Consider the following 17,521-nt stretch of genomic DNA (forward strand, 5'->3'; position numbering starts at 1 on the left):
ATGACCAGAGAACTCTGTCACCATCTGGATTCACCAGTGTGAGTGATTAGAGTCAAAAGGCTACTTTATCAACAGAATATTTATGGCAGAGTAGCTTTTCATAACACACTTGTCACAGAGTGTTTCCATTATTTTGATAACTACCTGTATTCTCCGCCTTTTCCTATTCCCTCTCCTGTAGTATTGCTCTGTTCACTAGTTTTTTCTCGTGGGTTCTGTAATATTTTCCATTCTGCACTGATGAAAAAAGGCGTACTTTGTTTGCCAATAGGGAAATTTTCGATTTTTCAATTTTATTTTTATATGATAGAGTAACATGTATGAACATCATAGGTGAAAAAATTTTTGCGATACGATAAGTATTTTTTTAAAAATTAATTTTTAAAGTTCGAGTGCTTGTGACGTCAAATGGCATAGGAAGTGGCGTCATGCCCTCTTCCGATAGGGGAGAAGCGAAGGTCACGCATTCGACTTCGAAGACGAAACGCAAAAGGCTTATCTCCTCGCATTTAACTCCTCGCGTTTCTGGAACATTAAACCTCTCATCCTCTCGGAAATATTCGAATAAAATTATTGATGTTACACGAGGAAGATTATTTAGATTGTGCTTTAACGAATCCGGTCTCCATAGTGTGTTCAAAAGGATTATTGAATTTCTAAAAAATAAAAATATCAGCGCACTCAAAATGTCCCTAGCGAAGACAAGGGATCTTCGGCGGAAGGCTGCCCATTAGTGCCCTGTGACGTAAGCTCGTGACGTTTCAGAAGCGCGCACTTTTGCGCGTGGATTTTTAAAATTAATTAAAAATCAATCACGGTGTTTTAAAATTCAGCGATGGTGAATTTTTTAGTTTTGAGGGTCAATTAACAATACCCAATAGTCAAAGTATGAACATTTAATAGGTTACAACTTCCCTATTGTACGTCTCTTATAATATTTTTCGTTTGTGCATACAATTACATTTTCTTATTTGATTCGACGTTCTGACAATTCTGCCTTATAAAGCGGCTTTTGCACTTTAGGGTCTGACGATGACACACAACTTGCAAAAGCCACCTTCAAATGCCCTTTGCCCTTCGGCACCTACTCGGATCCCACCGACTGTTCGTACTATTACATATGTGTGGCTGGCTATTCCAGCAGGAAGAAGTGTGGATTTTTGAGGAGATTCGACGTTCTCCGGAGAGTTTGCTTGCCGATACCAATAGCCATTTGTTGGGGTCAAGGTAAGTTTGTTTATTAAATATTCTATTTCGCACTATGCGTTGCCACAATCTTTTCACTATTTTTACTTCCTTTTACAAAAAAAGGAAGTATTGTTTTCACGAAAAAAATTTTCACTCAAAACTCGAGGGTAGGGTAAATTGGATCCAGGTAATTGTTGTATCAGTTTGATTTTTTACATGATTATTAAGTTATTAATTGTTGTAATTTTAAAAGTTTGAAGAAAAATACATCCCTGCCAACATCTGGAAAAAAAATCCTGTAGATGATTGAGACGTACAGCAATATCACATTTTTCATTTGTTAGTTAGAGAAAAATAGATCTTTTTTACTATCCACCAAAGTACAACTAAGTGCAAATTCTTTACATTACATACACAATCGAGAGAAATGCTCAAAATGAAGGAACCTCCCAGAAAAACCAGTAGAGTTAGTTGTTAGGTATGAAGAAATAATTTTTGAAATTTTTTTAAAAACTAAAACAAAAGTGACACAATATTTTAGTGTGAACTTGTACACTGCTGTGGGCAGGTAAAGGGCAGTAACTGCATTTTTTTCATTTTTATTTCCTTTTACAAAAAGGAAGTATTGTATTCGCGAAAATATTTGCACTCAAAAATCAGCCTTAATTTCCATTTTGTTCTCCCCCGAATGAATGTTGAGTTTTTTTTTTTTTCGTCTCTAACACACGTGGATAAGTGCCTAAGAACGTATAGACACGTGAAATATCAATTTTGACGATTCCAAAGTTAACTACAACGAGTTTTCTCGTGATGTCTGTATGTGCGTATGTATGTCGCATAACTCAAGAACGGTATGTCCTAGGACGTTGAAATTTGGTACGTAGACTCCTAGTGGGGTCTACTTGTGCACCTCCCCTTTTGGTTGCCTTCGGGTGTTTCTAAAGGGGTCTTTTGCCCCTTTTGGGGGGGGAAATCATTCTTAATTTCGATGTAAACTCAAGTCGTGTTATAATTTGGCGGACACTTGGCGATGTACCGCCAGTATTTTGGTCGCCAACTTGGCGACAAATTTGGCGATTTTTTTTTTTTTTAATTTGGTTTTAATTTGGCCACTGTTGGTGATATTTAGAGAGTAAACTTTTGAATCAAATTAAAATTGTCAGAAATGGGGAAATGACATTAAATTGGAATAATAGGAAGTCATGTGATGACATCAGCTCGTCCAGGATTTAGTTTAAAACAGTTTGATCTACCCTTAATTTGATAGTTTATCGTACTGGGGCGTGTGTGGTCCAGTTTTACACTCATTCAGTGCTTTCATGTATGAGAATCAGGAGGGTGTAACTGACTCCCCCCTCCCCCTCTGCTTTGAAAACGCAACACATTTACATGTACGTTAGAGATGAGTTCGGGCTCATTTTTGAGAGCCCGGGCCCGCCCGAGCACGCAAACTTGTGACCGAGCCCGCCCGAGCCCGGGTAATATTGTCTCGGACCAAAATCCGACCCCCCCCCCCCCGAGACCGAAGGAAACTTTCTTGTATCAAAAACAGAGTCTTCTACAGTCTGACATGATCTCTCTATTAATGAAAAATGTTAAGTCAAATGTTCTTTATTAGCAGAAATTTAAATTTTCTCAAAATGCTCCACTTCAAATGCATTACTCTATGACATACTGCAATAGTAACCGTTAAAAAAAAAAAAACAATATAAATTAGCGTTAATTTTTTTTTGGGGGGGGGGAGGAGGGGGAATAAATGTTCACAATGATTGAACTGATTTAAATGTTCCTTTCATTTTCTCACAGTAGGAAAATGTTTATTTCCTGTGAATTTGTTTGGAGATTCACGATTGAATATCTTTGCTCGAGTCCGAGCCAGTCTCATCTCTAATGTACGTGGGAGTGATTTTCGCTGTTTTTGAACAAAAGAATCGCATATTTAAATTTAAACCTTTTTGTTCAGTTCTAATTTTTTAGGAATTTTATTCATTTATCTAGTATTTTATTTATTCATATTAATTTTATCTTCCCCACATTTTTCGATGATATTTTTCCTTATATTTATGTTTCCATATTTTACAGAAAAGACAACTGGAGCACCTTCCAAATCAAGTACGATGACACCAACAACTAAAGGTCAGAAACTTATCTTTCTTTTCATCATGTGTTTTACACAAGAGTATATAACGTCAGTGTGGTATTTTAGTGTCATTTTTTTTTCCATTTTAGTAATTCAATGAATATGAAACTATATGTGATTGGTTGGCCGATCCAAATGCCATATGGATTACGTTTCGCCGATTCTTATTTTCCGACACCAATTTTACTTTTTTTTCCATTACTGAAATTCTTTTGTACAGCTGCTTGCCCCCCCCCCTCTCCTTACGATAATTCTTTGATTTTATAGGGTCTCACAGACTGGATATCACGGAATTAAGTTATCTTTGCTCCAATCAAAAATATTCCCGTGGCTGAACCCTGCAGACCAATTTTCCTTTCTTCTATTTTCCCCATTTGTATAAATTTGTCAAGTTTCTATGTGTTTCTAGTGCACCCTGCATTTGAAAAATTTATTAACTTATTCTTTGAGACCTTTTTAAGGAAAAAGAACTAACTTTATAGTTTCATTAAAAGACCAACCGCCTTTTATGCCTGTGGGGGGGGGGGGATTATGGCGCAAGTTGCGCCATCAAAATTTGGGAGGGGGGTGATTTTTTATATATTGATTTTATTTATTGATTTATTTTTAATTTAAGTTATTTATTTTATTTTAATTTATCTTATTCTGTTTATATTTTATATCATTTATTTATTTAATTCGTGTGTGTGTGTGTATGTCGTTCGTGTAGCACAGAATTTTCTAATAAAATAATAATAACAATAATTTAAAAAAAAATAAATAAACAAATGAATAAAAAATATTAAAAAAAATAAGTAAATAAATAAAACATTGAAAATAAATTAGAAAATTAAAAATAAAAAAGAAAAAGAGTGTTGAGAAAATTTGGGGGGGGGGGGGGGGGGGAGAATTTGCGCCATTGAACTTGGGGGGGATGGGCACCCCTGTGGGTTCGAAGCCCGACGTCGTACATGTAGGGTACACGCTGGATGAATCCGTGAGTCCGAAAGTCCCATGGCTGGTCGTTAGCAGTTACCCTGAGTGCAGAGTTCCCTCTCCCCTTCCTAGGTATGCCTGAGCTGCGGAGGCTGTGCTGCCATCTATTGACGCCAAGTCGGACTCTTACCCAATTTGGGCGGCTCATTTTCTCAGGAGCCGCACCCTTCAGATTCAAATTCATACCCGATACGCGAATGGGGCTTAGGAGTCTCCAAAGTACCATTACTAACAAACAACAACAGCAACCAAAGAGTAAATAAGAGTGAATGCGTCAACATACAAAAGTCAAATTGAACCAGTAAAAATAACAAAGTGGAGCTAAAGGGCACAAAATGCAAATACAACAATAATAGTAGTAATGATAATAAAATAATAATGATAATATGTAGAGGGCAGAATAAAGAAAAAGCAAAGTAATCAAAACATGATTTCTTAGAATAATATTAATGTGCTCATTTTGCTTCTTTTCAGACGATAAGTTTAACTGTCCCACCATAATTGGTTCGTTCCCACATCCGACTGAATGCAATAAATACTACCGGTGTACTGTTTTCATGCCGAGCCTCAAAACATGCCCGGATTCGGAACTGTTCGACGCTGCGAAGAAGAAGTGTTTGCCAGCGAAGGATGTCAACTGTGGGAACAGGCACAGACCCGGAGGTACAGTATAATTATTAGTGTTGTTGTTATTACAGTCGAGTCCCGACTTACGCGAGGGATGCGTTCCAAGACTCCTCGCGTAAGTCGAAATTTCGCGTTGTAAAAAAATACGTGATACAAATTTTTTGAAGCATACCAAATTCTTTTAGACACTTATGAACACTCTCAAACTGCTTTAAAGCATTCCTCAACTATACTCTACTGTTTCTTACATAAAAAACTGAACTTTTGCTGTATTTAAAAAATAAAAAAACTGTTTTATTCAAGATGAAATACTAAGATCGCAAAATGAAACAACGGAAGGGAAAGATATAAAATGAAACAACACAGTATGCACAGTATGTAGCAATAATAAAATGTTGCACGATAATAGTACTATACAGTATACAGTAACATATTGTAACGGATCCGGTGCGACTTCCACTTTCTTGAAATGAAGACACAGTTCTTGATCAAAACACAGGAAATTTATTTACACTATGTACAGGAAAGATCGTCAACAACTGCTAAATTATTCATCAGCAATTAAGCAATTATCACACAACACCGTAAACTCAACGTTTACACACGTATTTACTTCCAAATACGAAAACAACACAGCGAAATGCCTCGCTATAAACAGAGCAAATACGCTCTCAGTTCGAAATCTCAATCGAAACTCCCCTCTTTATCCAGCGTAACGGTTTATATACACAGCGAAAAGAAATCTCTCAAATATTCCACACGCTTCTGGAAAATAGTAGACCGTTATCAAATTTTATCAATGAACAAAAAAAGAAATAGGGGGATCGTATACTTTAGCCATATGTTAAGGGGTTGTATATTCATTACGGGAAACTATTTACAGGTTACGTTACTACAATATTTACTATTTACAGGATTTGTAACAATATTTATTAGCACGCATGGAAGATTCACTCATATTTATTGTCGCGCTACCGTCGACGTTTTGTAGTTGTTCAAGCATCTCCGAGAATGTTAGCTCCCTCCGCCCCCTTTTTTTTAATCAGAAACTTTGTTTTTCTTCCCATTTTCACAAAGTTTAGATGAAGGTACCACTAAGGTACCATTATATTTCATCAACTTTAATATTTCAAATGAAAAAAAAAAATAATTAATTTGAATTTTGACATCTTGAATTCAAATTATGTTTTTCGCAATCACAAGTGTGTGTATGTAGGCGTGTGTGTTTGTGTGTGGGGGTATGTGTGTTTGTGTGTAGGGGTATGTGTATGTGTGTGTAGGCATGTGTGTTTGTCTGTGTGCTGGCATAAGTGTGTGGGTAGTTGTGTATATGAATGTGTGTATGTGTGTGGGGAGAGGGTATGTGTATGTGTGTGTAGGCATATGTGTTTGTGTCAGTGTGCAGGTATGAATGCGTGGGTAGTTGTGTGTATGTGTGTGTGTATGTGTAGGTGTCTGTATGTATGCATGTGTGTATGTGTTTGTGTGTGTGTATATGTGTGTGCGTGTGTAATTGTGTATGTATGCGCATGTGTGTAGGACATGGATGGAGACGGCTTTCGCTAGAGGAGCAGCATCGTGAGGAGCCGGTGGACGGCGACAGGGTGCGGAGGGTGGCGGTGGGAAAATAAAAGGATAGCACATCAAAACAGTCAAATGAGAACAATAAGCAATCGTGATTGCTTAATAAATAAATGAATGATGCTGAGTGACTAACAACGCGATGCATAGACTAGTTTGATGTGGAAACTTTCGCTGTAAATGATGCCTAAAGGTATGTAATAGTAATCACGAAATCAATATTTAGCGGCTAATAACGAAGCCGATACTTCCTTCTAAAAAATTCGTATTATAGACGAAAAATTAGCGTTATCTCTAAAATTCGTAACTCGTGGAAAACTCGCGTTATAGCCATTTCGCGTAAGTCGAATCGCGTTGTAGCGGGAGTCGACTGTATTTCAGGCATTTCAACGTGTTGCACTGCGAGTACTACACTACGCGGCACAAGTAGTTCAAGTCAGAATGAAATTTATATCACAAAAGCCGCGTTCACAACACACTTTTCGACCCCGTAAATCCCCGCCCCGGCTTCGCAAAAAACGATTGAAAAATTCTCCGTTTCGATGCATAAAGAGGTTTTCTATGGTACCAGAGAAAGCGGTTTTTACTCAGCATCCTTAGCGGCTACACCCAGCAAGTAGACGAAACTACGCTTTCCCTCCAGAAGCAAGCAGGAGGAGAAATATTCCACATATACCCCGCAAATAACCGGAATGCGGTGAAAAGCAGGTTTTTTTCCGGGGTCGAAAGTGTCCATGGAAACGACCCTAATGAGAAGGAAGGCAGGAATCGAACCCGTTACCTCCTTCGTAGCGTTAATTTCTAAGGACCTAGAATACTAAGTATTTGAACTTTTGGAACTTTGTAATGACAATCAGTCTGACTGTCGTACGCTTTGGCTTACCTTCGATATCGTTTTCGACTCAGTCACGAGCAGAATTCGACATTTGATTGGTGAATCGGATGCGGTTTCACCCACGTGACTGATCTAAAACGACAGGGGAAGATTATTCAACCCGTTCGAGTATCCCATGTATATGTATTAAGTTCAATCGTCCAACACTATAACTGATCTGGTTGATTTTGGTTGTCAACTTGCCTGTGCAAACTTCGCAAAGATTCCACGCGTTTATTATTACGAAATTCAAAAAACAAATCTTCCCACCATGTTTCAGGTTCAACAACCGACATTAAGCCAACCAGACCCATCACCGAGCCAACCACAACAACAGAGGTCACCGAAGCAGTGACCACCAGAACACCCACGACGACCCAAACAGAGGAAGTCACTACTCCAGAACCGACGACAGTGCAAGTGACCACCGAAGAGGCGACGACCACAGAGGAGCCAACCACGATCAAAATAACGACCACCCCGAAGCCAACAGGACCTCCAGAGACAGACTGCGACGAAGACGACGTCGACTGCATCGTCAAGGAGACTGGCGATCCAGACAAGTGGTTCACGTGTCCCGAAGACATCGGATATCACGTCCACCCCAGCAGCGACAGACTGTTCATTTTCTGTCTGAACTGGATCCCGTCCGTCAAAAGATGCGGCCAGGATTTGATATTTTCTAAGGAACTTCTCGCCTGCGTGAATCCAGATTACGAATTTCAGGACGACTGATCAATGTCCATCAAGTACAGTTCTCTAAAAGATTGAATAGTGGACAGCTCTTTGTCACCAGTGATGCATTTAAGTATTTTAAGTGTTGTTATATCGAGGTTTTAACCCTTGAAATGCTAAATAGTACATTATGCAATAAAAATATCAAATGCTTGTATTTTCTTTAAGATAATAAGAACTAATATTACATTAAAAACTTTAAAAATACCTTGAAGAACACAGTGGTGCCCAACTTGTTTCAGCAGAGGGTTGCATCTCATGTTAAGTCGAATCTCTCGGGCCAAAGCACAAATAAAATTCAAATATACGTTTCAAAATGAATAGCGGGGTTTTAACATGTTATAATATTTATTACACTAAACTTACAGTCACAAGTGATATATCAAATGAAAGAGAAACTCAAACAGTTTTTTTTTTGTTTGTTGGCATCAGTGCGCATGCGCGTGGAATGTTTCTGCTGCAATCCGCTAGAAAGCGTTTGTAGCAAAGATGGCGACTAAAGAACAGAAAGCTTTTTGTGTTTTATCTTTCAGCAAGATGGTGCGCCGCCTCACTGGCATAATGAGGTACGCGATTGGCTTAACCTAACTGTACCCGACCGCTGGATTGGCCGTAAGGGGCCTAATGACAGGGCTTGTTTCCTATGGCCTCCACGGTCACCCGACTTAACGTCGTGTGATTTCTATCTTTGGGGGTTTATTAAGGACCGTGTGTATGTGCCTCCACTGCCAGCCGACCTTCCCGAATTAAGGAACAGGATTGAAACAACTGTTGCAGCAATTACTAATGAGGCACTCATCAAAGTTTGGGAAGAACTCGCATATCGTCTTGTCGTGTGCCGAGTGACGAATGGTGCTCACATTGAACTCTTGTAAGCTATTATGTAAAACTGTTTGATTTTCTCTTTCATTTGATATATCACTTGTGGCTGTAAGTTTGGTGTAATAAATATTTTAACATGTTAAAACCCCGCTATTCATTTTGAAACACCCTGTATATTGAAAACAATTTTCTAAATAGCATGGGGAAACACGGAAAAAGAGAAAATGACAAACCAAGAAACGTTGTTGTCACGACTAAGTTTTTATCTTAACCATACGAAGCTTTCAGCTTTCTTTTAGAAACCCTTTTTAACCGACTTCAAAAAAGGAGTTATGATTTCGTCTTGCGGCTTTTTATGTATGTTTTCGCATTTCTCCAAGAATACTGGAACGATTTGAAAAATTCTTTTTTTGTTGGGAAGGGTATACTTTCCAGATGGTCCCAGGGTAATTTGGTCTGGATCTGATAAGGGGTCTCGGAGAAATCCAAGCTCGTTTCCTAGCGTAACTGAGTAGGTTTAGTTTCAAAGACTAATTTCGCGTTTAGTTAAATTAGTGTCTAATTCAGGATTCGGTGGGTTGTGAGTTACGTTAGATAGTAGTTTATAGGAGGCCCCGATTTCGTATATAATTAGTTGTGTATTTAAAATAATTCATCGTATATAAATTAAAATCAGTGTTTATTTTATATTGGGTGTTTGGTTTAGTTGATTTTTGTATTGTAATTGAAAAAAGAATTTCATTTATAGGCTTGGGTAGGAAATAGTATGTAAGTGTAATCAGTTATTTTTTACTTTTTAGTTCGTAGGTGTTTTTTTTTTGGAGGCGGTTTCTTTTTTTTAAAAAAAATTTAAAAGTAATTTTACTATTTGGCTCTAAATTTGCAACAATCGTTCTTATTGACAAATGAGGACGATTAGTTGTTTTGGATGCTTTCGGAATACATTTTTCGATTTGTAACCTTGACTATAAAAATGAAGACCATATTTCTCAGTTTTTCAAGCCTCGTGTGTTCCGAAGGTTGGACACCAGCGGAAGTTTCCCATCTGTTTTTTATTCATCTTTTTTCTTTTGCACAATAAAAAGCAGTGGAAATTTGTATTTCTAACTCATTTTTTTTTTGGGGGGGGGGGAGGATAAATGTGATAAAAATTATTTCCAACATTCTTCTGCGCTTCAACAAGCATTTGATTTCCGCTACAATGCGCTATGCTTAAATTTCTCTTTTTGATAAATAATATCAAACATTTTTCGGATCTGAGTTTGATAAATAAAAAATATGCTGATATGATGAAACGTATGAGAGAACCAAGATACCTTATAAGACATAGTGATTAGTATCGACAGACAATTAAATTTCCATCGGATGATAATGCTGTTAAGTGTTTCAGTATCAGTTCCTACTTTTAACCTTCAAATTCGATAGCAATGATAAGTCGGCTGTTGCGTTCTCACATTCGCAACTCGTCTGCAAAGTTGTTTAACAGTGCATCGTGTTGTGTATTTTGTTCGAGGAGATTAAATTTATTTCATCTAGAAAAAAGAAGCAAAGTAACGAGTTAGAATTCTTTGCATTTTCTCACATCAATATTCTAAGTATGCAACAGATGAAAAGGAGTTTCTTTCTAAATACAATATAGCACTTCATATTTTATTTAATGCTAGTGGTATCTGCACGGCTTTGCCCGTAATAGAAAAATTAAAAGGTCTTTTAGTTCGCCTGTATATTTACAAATAATGTGTGGTGAATTTTCTCGCCAATTGGCTTGTACCCATGTTACGGTTCCACGTTATGATATTTTCGTAATTTACTCGTCCATCTTATGATATTTTTGTTCTTAAAATTGGAATAGAAAAAGAACCACATCGAATTTTCGAAAAAACCGCTTCGAGGTGCACACCCCCATGCTGCAAACTAACTTTGTGCCAAATTTCATGAAAATCGGCCAAACGTTCTGGGCGTTATGCTCGTCACAGAGATCCAGACATCCTCCGAACAGACTTTCAGCTTTATTATTAGTATAATATAAGATAAAGATAAAGGAAATGCAATCCTAGTTAAATATTTAAACAATACTGATTAAAATAGTTAATTTAATAATAATTTGAATTCATTTCTAAACACTTAATGTCTTCACAATCAAGGATTGCAGTTAGGCGATATTATTCCTTGTTTCTAAAAGTCATGAATTTTCTTAAATTTCCGTCTAGGTATTCAGTTTTTTTATTCATACTAAAAATCAGACAAAAACAAAAATAAATCGTAATAATCAAAAAGTTATACCAAGGTACATGAAGTTATAATCAAATCATAAATTATCTGTGCAGTATAAGATGTTTGTTATTCCATAAAAGCCACTGCTAAGACATTGTAACACTAAAACAGGAAGTTCCGTCTAGAATTACACGAGCCTACTTTCCCGTATACACATTAAAAAAAAAAGCAGCACCTTTTAAACAAAGCAGCTAATACACTTTTTTACATTAAAAAAATCTTTAACAGCTTTCAAAACGAAAAAATATTTAAAATTAATAAGCTTATTAAAATAAATACATCATATCAAAAAAAAAAAAAAAAAAAAATCGTTTCTTTTCCCCCTGTTGCCAAAAAGAATTTTTTTAATGAATTAATGCACTTACCAAAATAAATAAAAACAAAAGAAATTAATAGAGAAAAAGTAAAATCTGTGACCTACTTCCCCCAATTAATTCTAATTTGAATTCCGAAACTTTGAATTCAAATTATGTTTTTCGCAATCACGAGTTGCGACAAGACCCTACTGATTAGAGTTATTGTTTCTAGAAAAGGCTCCCCCCCCCAAGCATGTCCCTTCTATTGGGTGGTTACGTGTGTTATAGTTGTGTGTGTAGGCTTACGTGTGTGCACGTAGGCGTGTGTATGTGTGTAAAGGCGTGCGCACGTAGGGGGGTGTATATGCGCATGCGTGTGTAGGACATGGACCAGCAAAAGTGGATTGCGGGGGAGAGTGGTCAGGAGCAGCCGCGACGCCGCCGGTGGACGGTGGTGCTGCAGCCTGGTCCAAGCTGAAAAGGAACCGTAACGTCAAGGACAGTCAAATGAAAGCAATAAGCAATCGCGATTGCTCAATAAAATGTCAACTTAGAGAAATACTTTTCATTGTCAAAAAAAAAAAAAAAAAAAATCGTCTGCGCATATCGTTATGTAGAAACATAAATGACTTCGAGTTTATTCGTCGAAAACTGAATACCTAAATTAAAACTTTAGCGTGAAAATAAAAACAAATCATATCAACAATAATTATTTCACAGTGAAAATCATAGCGTCGGAGTCGGAGTCAATTTCATTTTGGGATAAAGGAGTCGGAGTCGAATATCCAAGAATCGGAGTCAGTCATTTGTCCTCCGTGTATAAATTTTTGCCAAAGCTACGAAATCAGAGTCGAAGCCGCGAAGTCGGAGTCCGATTAACTGTCGGGCACAGGAGTCGGAGTCGGAGTCACGTGCCTCTAAATTCTCGGAGTCGGAGTCTGGAGTTTGGCGTCAAGAGCTATTTCCAACAAAATTTGTTTGAAATAAATCCGCCTTCAAGTACGGAATCTACATTGACTTTCAGTTTCCCCGTAGGCGCTAATGTTAAGTTTTTTTGAACTGTTCAAAATTGAAGAGAAAATAGTTCAAATCAAAAATTGAAATATGGGAATGAGGTGTCCTCGCCGAGATCTTTCGAACAAAAAAAGTTTGTTCGAATCAGACTATTCATTCAAAAGTTATTAGGGGGGGGGGGGACAGACAGACAGACCGACAGACATTTTCCCCCATCTCAATACCCTACTTTCCAATTTTTAATTTTTCGATATTTATTTAATTATTTTGTTTATTTTTGACTTTTTTTTTTTCGCGATATTTTAAAGATGCATTAAGCCTTCTTTCATGCTTTTCTCTTCTTTTTCTGACTTTTACTGGGAAAGTAGGTTAAAAAAAAAGTAAAATAAACCTACTTATTTTGAAGGAGAGAAGCCCAGGGGCTCGGTGCGCTTCACGCTCGCACGCCACAAGCCCGGGTTGGACATGGTTGACTCAGCCGTTCATCCCTTCAGTGGCTCGATAGAATGAGCACCAAGCGTACTTGGGAATCAAACACTGGGGGTTCCGCGTTAGGCTAACCACCTAACCGGAGCATTTGACTTCCACCGCAGAGCCCCTGGTCAGGAAAAGTGAGTTGGGCACAGTAGGCCTTGGCTTTCACCGGCTGTCGTGCCACAGGGTATTTTAAGGGGTCTAAGAACCCTTAACCTTCAAAATTTTCGATTTTCTGGAAAAAAATATATGTTATACATAGTTTAATTCTGAACAATTTAGTACCTTATTTATTACCATACGCAAAAAACTTTTCAAGTTATCGTAAAAATGCGTAAACTTTCCCCATAGAGATTTATGTTAACAGCAGCTGTTTTAAGCCTCTTTTTCTCAGGTGCCGGTATCTTCGGTTTTCTCGTTTTGTGCGCATGATATCTCAAAAAGTTTCTTATATATTTCCGTAAAGCTTTTCATGCATGTTTGTCTGGTATATTTTTATGATCTGAACCTAGATTTCAACTAAAAATCGAAGTTAATAATCAAAAAAAAAAATATTTTTGCCCAAAATTTTGGAAATTTTTGATATTAACTTATGAAATTTCAAAAAAAAAAAAAAGAAAAATAAAATAAAATAAATAAATAAATAAATAAATAAAATAAAAAAAATAAATAAAAATTTTAAAAATATAATTAAATTTATGTTCAAGTCATAAATATAAACCAGATAAACATACATTAAAAGCTTTACGGAAATATACAGGGTGTCTCAAAAGGTCGTTTACAAACTTAACATGCTGGTCTGTCATATCATGATGAACAAGATTTACATAGGAACATGTGTTCGCAAACGCAATGCTGGCGCACTCCATGCACACAAAGTCAGACACTAACGGATGCACAACATGTCACATGTCTATTATACAAAGACGGTTTTATACAACCTTTTAGTCTTTTAGGAAAGCTTAAAGCAGTTGCTAAAATTTGAGTCCTGCCAGCTCTCATAATCACGTTGCAACGACAACGCAGCGATCAGAGAAATCTTGTCAGAATGGATCGTTATTACGACGGTCGGTGCTTCGTTCGTTGCGACGGTGTCTGACAGTTAAAGGCAGCAAATTTCAACAACAGCTATAAGCCTTCCTTGAAAACTGAAATGTTGTGTAAAATCGTGTTTGTGTAATAAATATGCGACATGTTCTGCATCCGTTAGTGCCTGACTTGGTGCGCGTAGTGGGCCAGCATTGAGCTTGCGAACGTATGCTACTATGTAAATCTTGTTCATCATGATATGGCAGACCAGCATGTTAAGTTTGTAAACGACCTTTTGGGACACCCTGCATAAGAAACTTTCTGAGATATCATGTGCGCAAAACGAGAAAACCGAAGATACCGGCTCCTGAGAAAAAGAGGCTTAAACAGCTGCTGTTAACATAAATCTCTATGGGGAAAGTTTACGCATTTTTACGATAACTTGAAAAGTTTTTGGAATATGGTAATAAATAAGGTATTAAATTGTTCAGAATTAAACTATGTATAACATATATTTTTTCCAGAAAATCGAAAATTTTGAAGGTTAAGGGTCCTTAGACCCCTTAAAGGAGAAAAATTAAAAATGGAAAAACGAAGTCTAATTGAGTTCATTTACGTGTCTATAGCTTAAGAAAATTTTGAGGTCATATTTTTGGAAAATTATGATTTAAAAAGTAATTATGCATAAGCACCTTATCTAAAGCGTTTAATGTCGAATAAGAAAATAAAAACATACGGAGAACTTCCAATCCTATCCGAAAGAGATTGCTAAAGAAAAATCTATACATAAAAAATGGAATCAAGAAGATGAGATTCATTACTAGCAAAAAAATAGTTACAATCAATCCTAAACTATACTATTAAAATCTGTGCCCGTCAGTGTGTGTGTGTTTGTGTTTCGGACCGTCAATGTCTACCAGGGCAGTACTGGTACTGTTGGATACAGGACATCCAAGGAAAGCCATTCCGCCTTGTCGAACTCTTCTGAACCTACGAACGTGGGCTGACGAGTGAAGCGAGCAGAGGACGGATACCCCTAGTAAATAAATTAAAACTGAAAAAAAAAGGGTCAATAAAAATAAACACTGTATTTATAAATGCGATGAAAAGACCTTTATATAAAACTTTAATGTATAATTATTCCAGAGAATAATTTCATTGACCAAGTCGGAATGGATCACATGTTCGTCATCTGTCAATCGCAAAGACAATAGAAAGAAAAACAACAAGGCACAGAAAAGGGAAGTCAATGAGCAATCTTGATTGTTTAATATGTTTTTTGAGCAATCACGATTGCTTATTGTTCTCACTTGACTGTTTTGATGTCCTTTGATTTTATTTTCCCACCGCCACCCTCTGCAGCATCACCGTCCACCGGGTCCTCACGATGCTGCTCCTATAGCGAAAGCCGTCTCCAGGTTGCGTCCATGTCCTACACACACGCGCATACATACACAACTACACACACACACGCACACATACAAAACTACACACACACACGCACACATACACACACACCTACACACATACACCTGCACACACATATACATACACACACAAAAACATACACACATACATACACACAACTACTTACACATTCATGCACACATACAGACACCTACACATACACACACACAACTACCCACACATTCATGCCTGCACACAGACACAAACACTTACACATATCCCTCCCCCCCACATACACATTCATACACACAACTACCCACACACTTATACCAGCACACAAACACACATACACATACCCCCTACACACAAACACACATACCCCACACACAAACACACACGCCTACACACACACTCGTGATTGCGAAAAACGAAATCGCATTTTATATTAGCTGTGAAACTTACCGTTTGCTGCAACCATAATGAAATCAGTTACTGTTCTTGGCTGTTCCATTTCATTAACAGCTTTGTTTCTGGTAGTTTTGCTTCTAGTGTTGAGCATATTGGCGGAATGCGTGTGAGGTGACCAGTGGCACAGCAAAGGGGTTTTATGTGCCAACCCTCCAGGCAGGGCCGGATTTAGGGGAGGGCAAGCGGGGCTACTGCCCCGGGGCCTCCAGAATAAAGAGGCCCCCACAATAAAATTTTTACAAAATATCCTAACTTCCACAAGTCAAAATATCGGATATATATATATATATATATATATATATATATATATATATATATATATATATATATATATATATATATATATATATATATATATATATATATCGGATATTTTCGAAACTATGATCTTTTCGAACCCTGATTAAGGGTCTCCACTCCTTCGTTGCCCCGGGGCCTCCACACTTCCAAATCCGGCCCTGCCTCCAGGGCCTTTAGTTTCAACATGCATACCGATCCTAATACTGCAGCTTATATGCATGTAAGGGCAAGGCCCGACTAAATAAAAGTGAAGCCCTAGGCCCTCAATGCTTTAGAGGCCTCCCTCTCCATTTTATCACTTTAAATCGATGCAAAATAATGTTTAATATTTACTTAAAAGAGGATTTTTTATTATTTTCCCAAAAATACATGATTTTTTAGTGCTATGTATAAGTTTTTTTAAAACTCGGGGCCCCTTAGGAGGATGGGGCCCCAGGCCCAGGCCTAGTTGGCCTATTCATTTTTAGAAAATAATATTATGTTTTAGAAAATATTATTCAGCTGTACATTACAACATTTTTTTTTTAACAAATCATCTTGAAACTCTATCAATTATGATTAGAACATAATTTAAGTTTAATAATTAATAAATTACATTTTTATAGAAAAAATGGGGTCGTTTCCAAAGTTTTAAAAGTATTTTTTTCTGAAAGAGCATGCTTAAAAACATAGGATCTGACCATTTATTAAATAATTTGCTTAAGTTTAATATTTAAAAAAAAAATTACTCAAATCGGCGCGCTTTCAATGTTTATGCTTCTGTCCGATGACATCACAAATGATGAAATGCCATTCTGTGTTGCCACTCACGGAGCAAAATATTTAATTCGCTTCTTTACTCACGTGTATTGCAACGATATGGTTGAAAACAAGCGTAGAGCACAATTTTAATTCGCTTCTTGATTATCATATAGATAGATGCTGCGGCAAAGTGCATCATTTGTGACGTCATCAAGACCACGCCCACGCTTTGTTTCAAAAATCGGACATTTAAAAAAAATAATTAAAAAAAAAATGGAAAAATGAAAGAATTTTCTGGGTCCATGTTATTATTATTATTATTATTATTATTTTTTTTTTTTTTGAGCAATCACGATTGCTTATTGTTCTCACTTGACTGTTTTGATGTGCTATCATTTTATTTTCTCCCCAGCACCCTCTGCAGCATCACCGTCGACCGGCTCCTCACGATGCTGCTCCTCTAGCGAAAACCGCCTCCAGGTTGCATCCATATCCTACACACACGCGCATGCATACACAACTACACACACACACACGCTTACACACATACACCTACACACATACACAAACACATAC

At 37.2% G+C, this 17,521-nt stretch overlaps 1 protein-coding gene across 1 annotated transcript in view; it reads left to right on the forward strand.

The window, feature by feature from the left end:
• The window catches only part of LOC129220406 (uncharacterized), a 44,148-nt gene that overhangs the window by 7,004 nt on the left and 19,623 nt on the right, over positions 1–17,521 (forward strand). The window contains exons 3-6 of the mRNA XM_054854827.1: positions 1,024–1,227; positions 3,271–3,324; positions 4,778–4,966; positions 7,666–8,115. Of these exons, the coding sequence (XP_054710802.1) occupies positions 1,024–1,227; positions 3,271–3,324; positions 4,778–4,966; positions 7,666–8,115 (897 nt within the window). The remainder of the gene's footprint in view (positions 1–1,023; positions 1,228–3,270; positions 3,325–4,777; positions 4,967–7,665; positions 8,116–17,521) is intronic.

The sequence above is a fragment of the Uloborus diversus genome, chromosome 1 (assembly GCF_026930045.1).
Source record: "Uloborus diversus isolate 005 chromosome 1, Udiv.v.3.1, whole genome shotgun sequence".
Classification (NCBI taxonomy): domain Eukaryota; kingdom Metazoa; phylum Arthropoda; class Arachnida; order Araneae; family Uloboridae; genus Uloborus; species Uloborus diversus.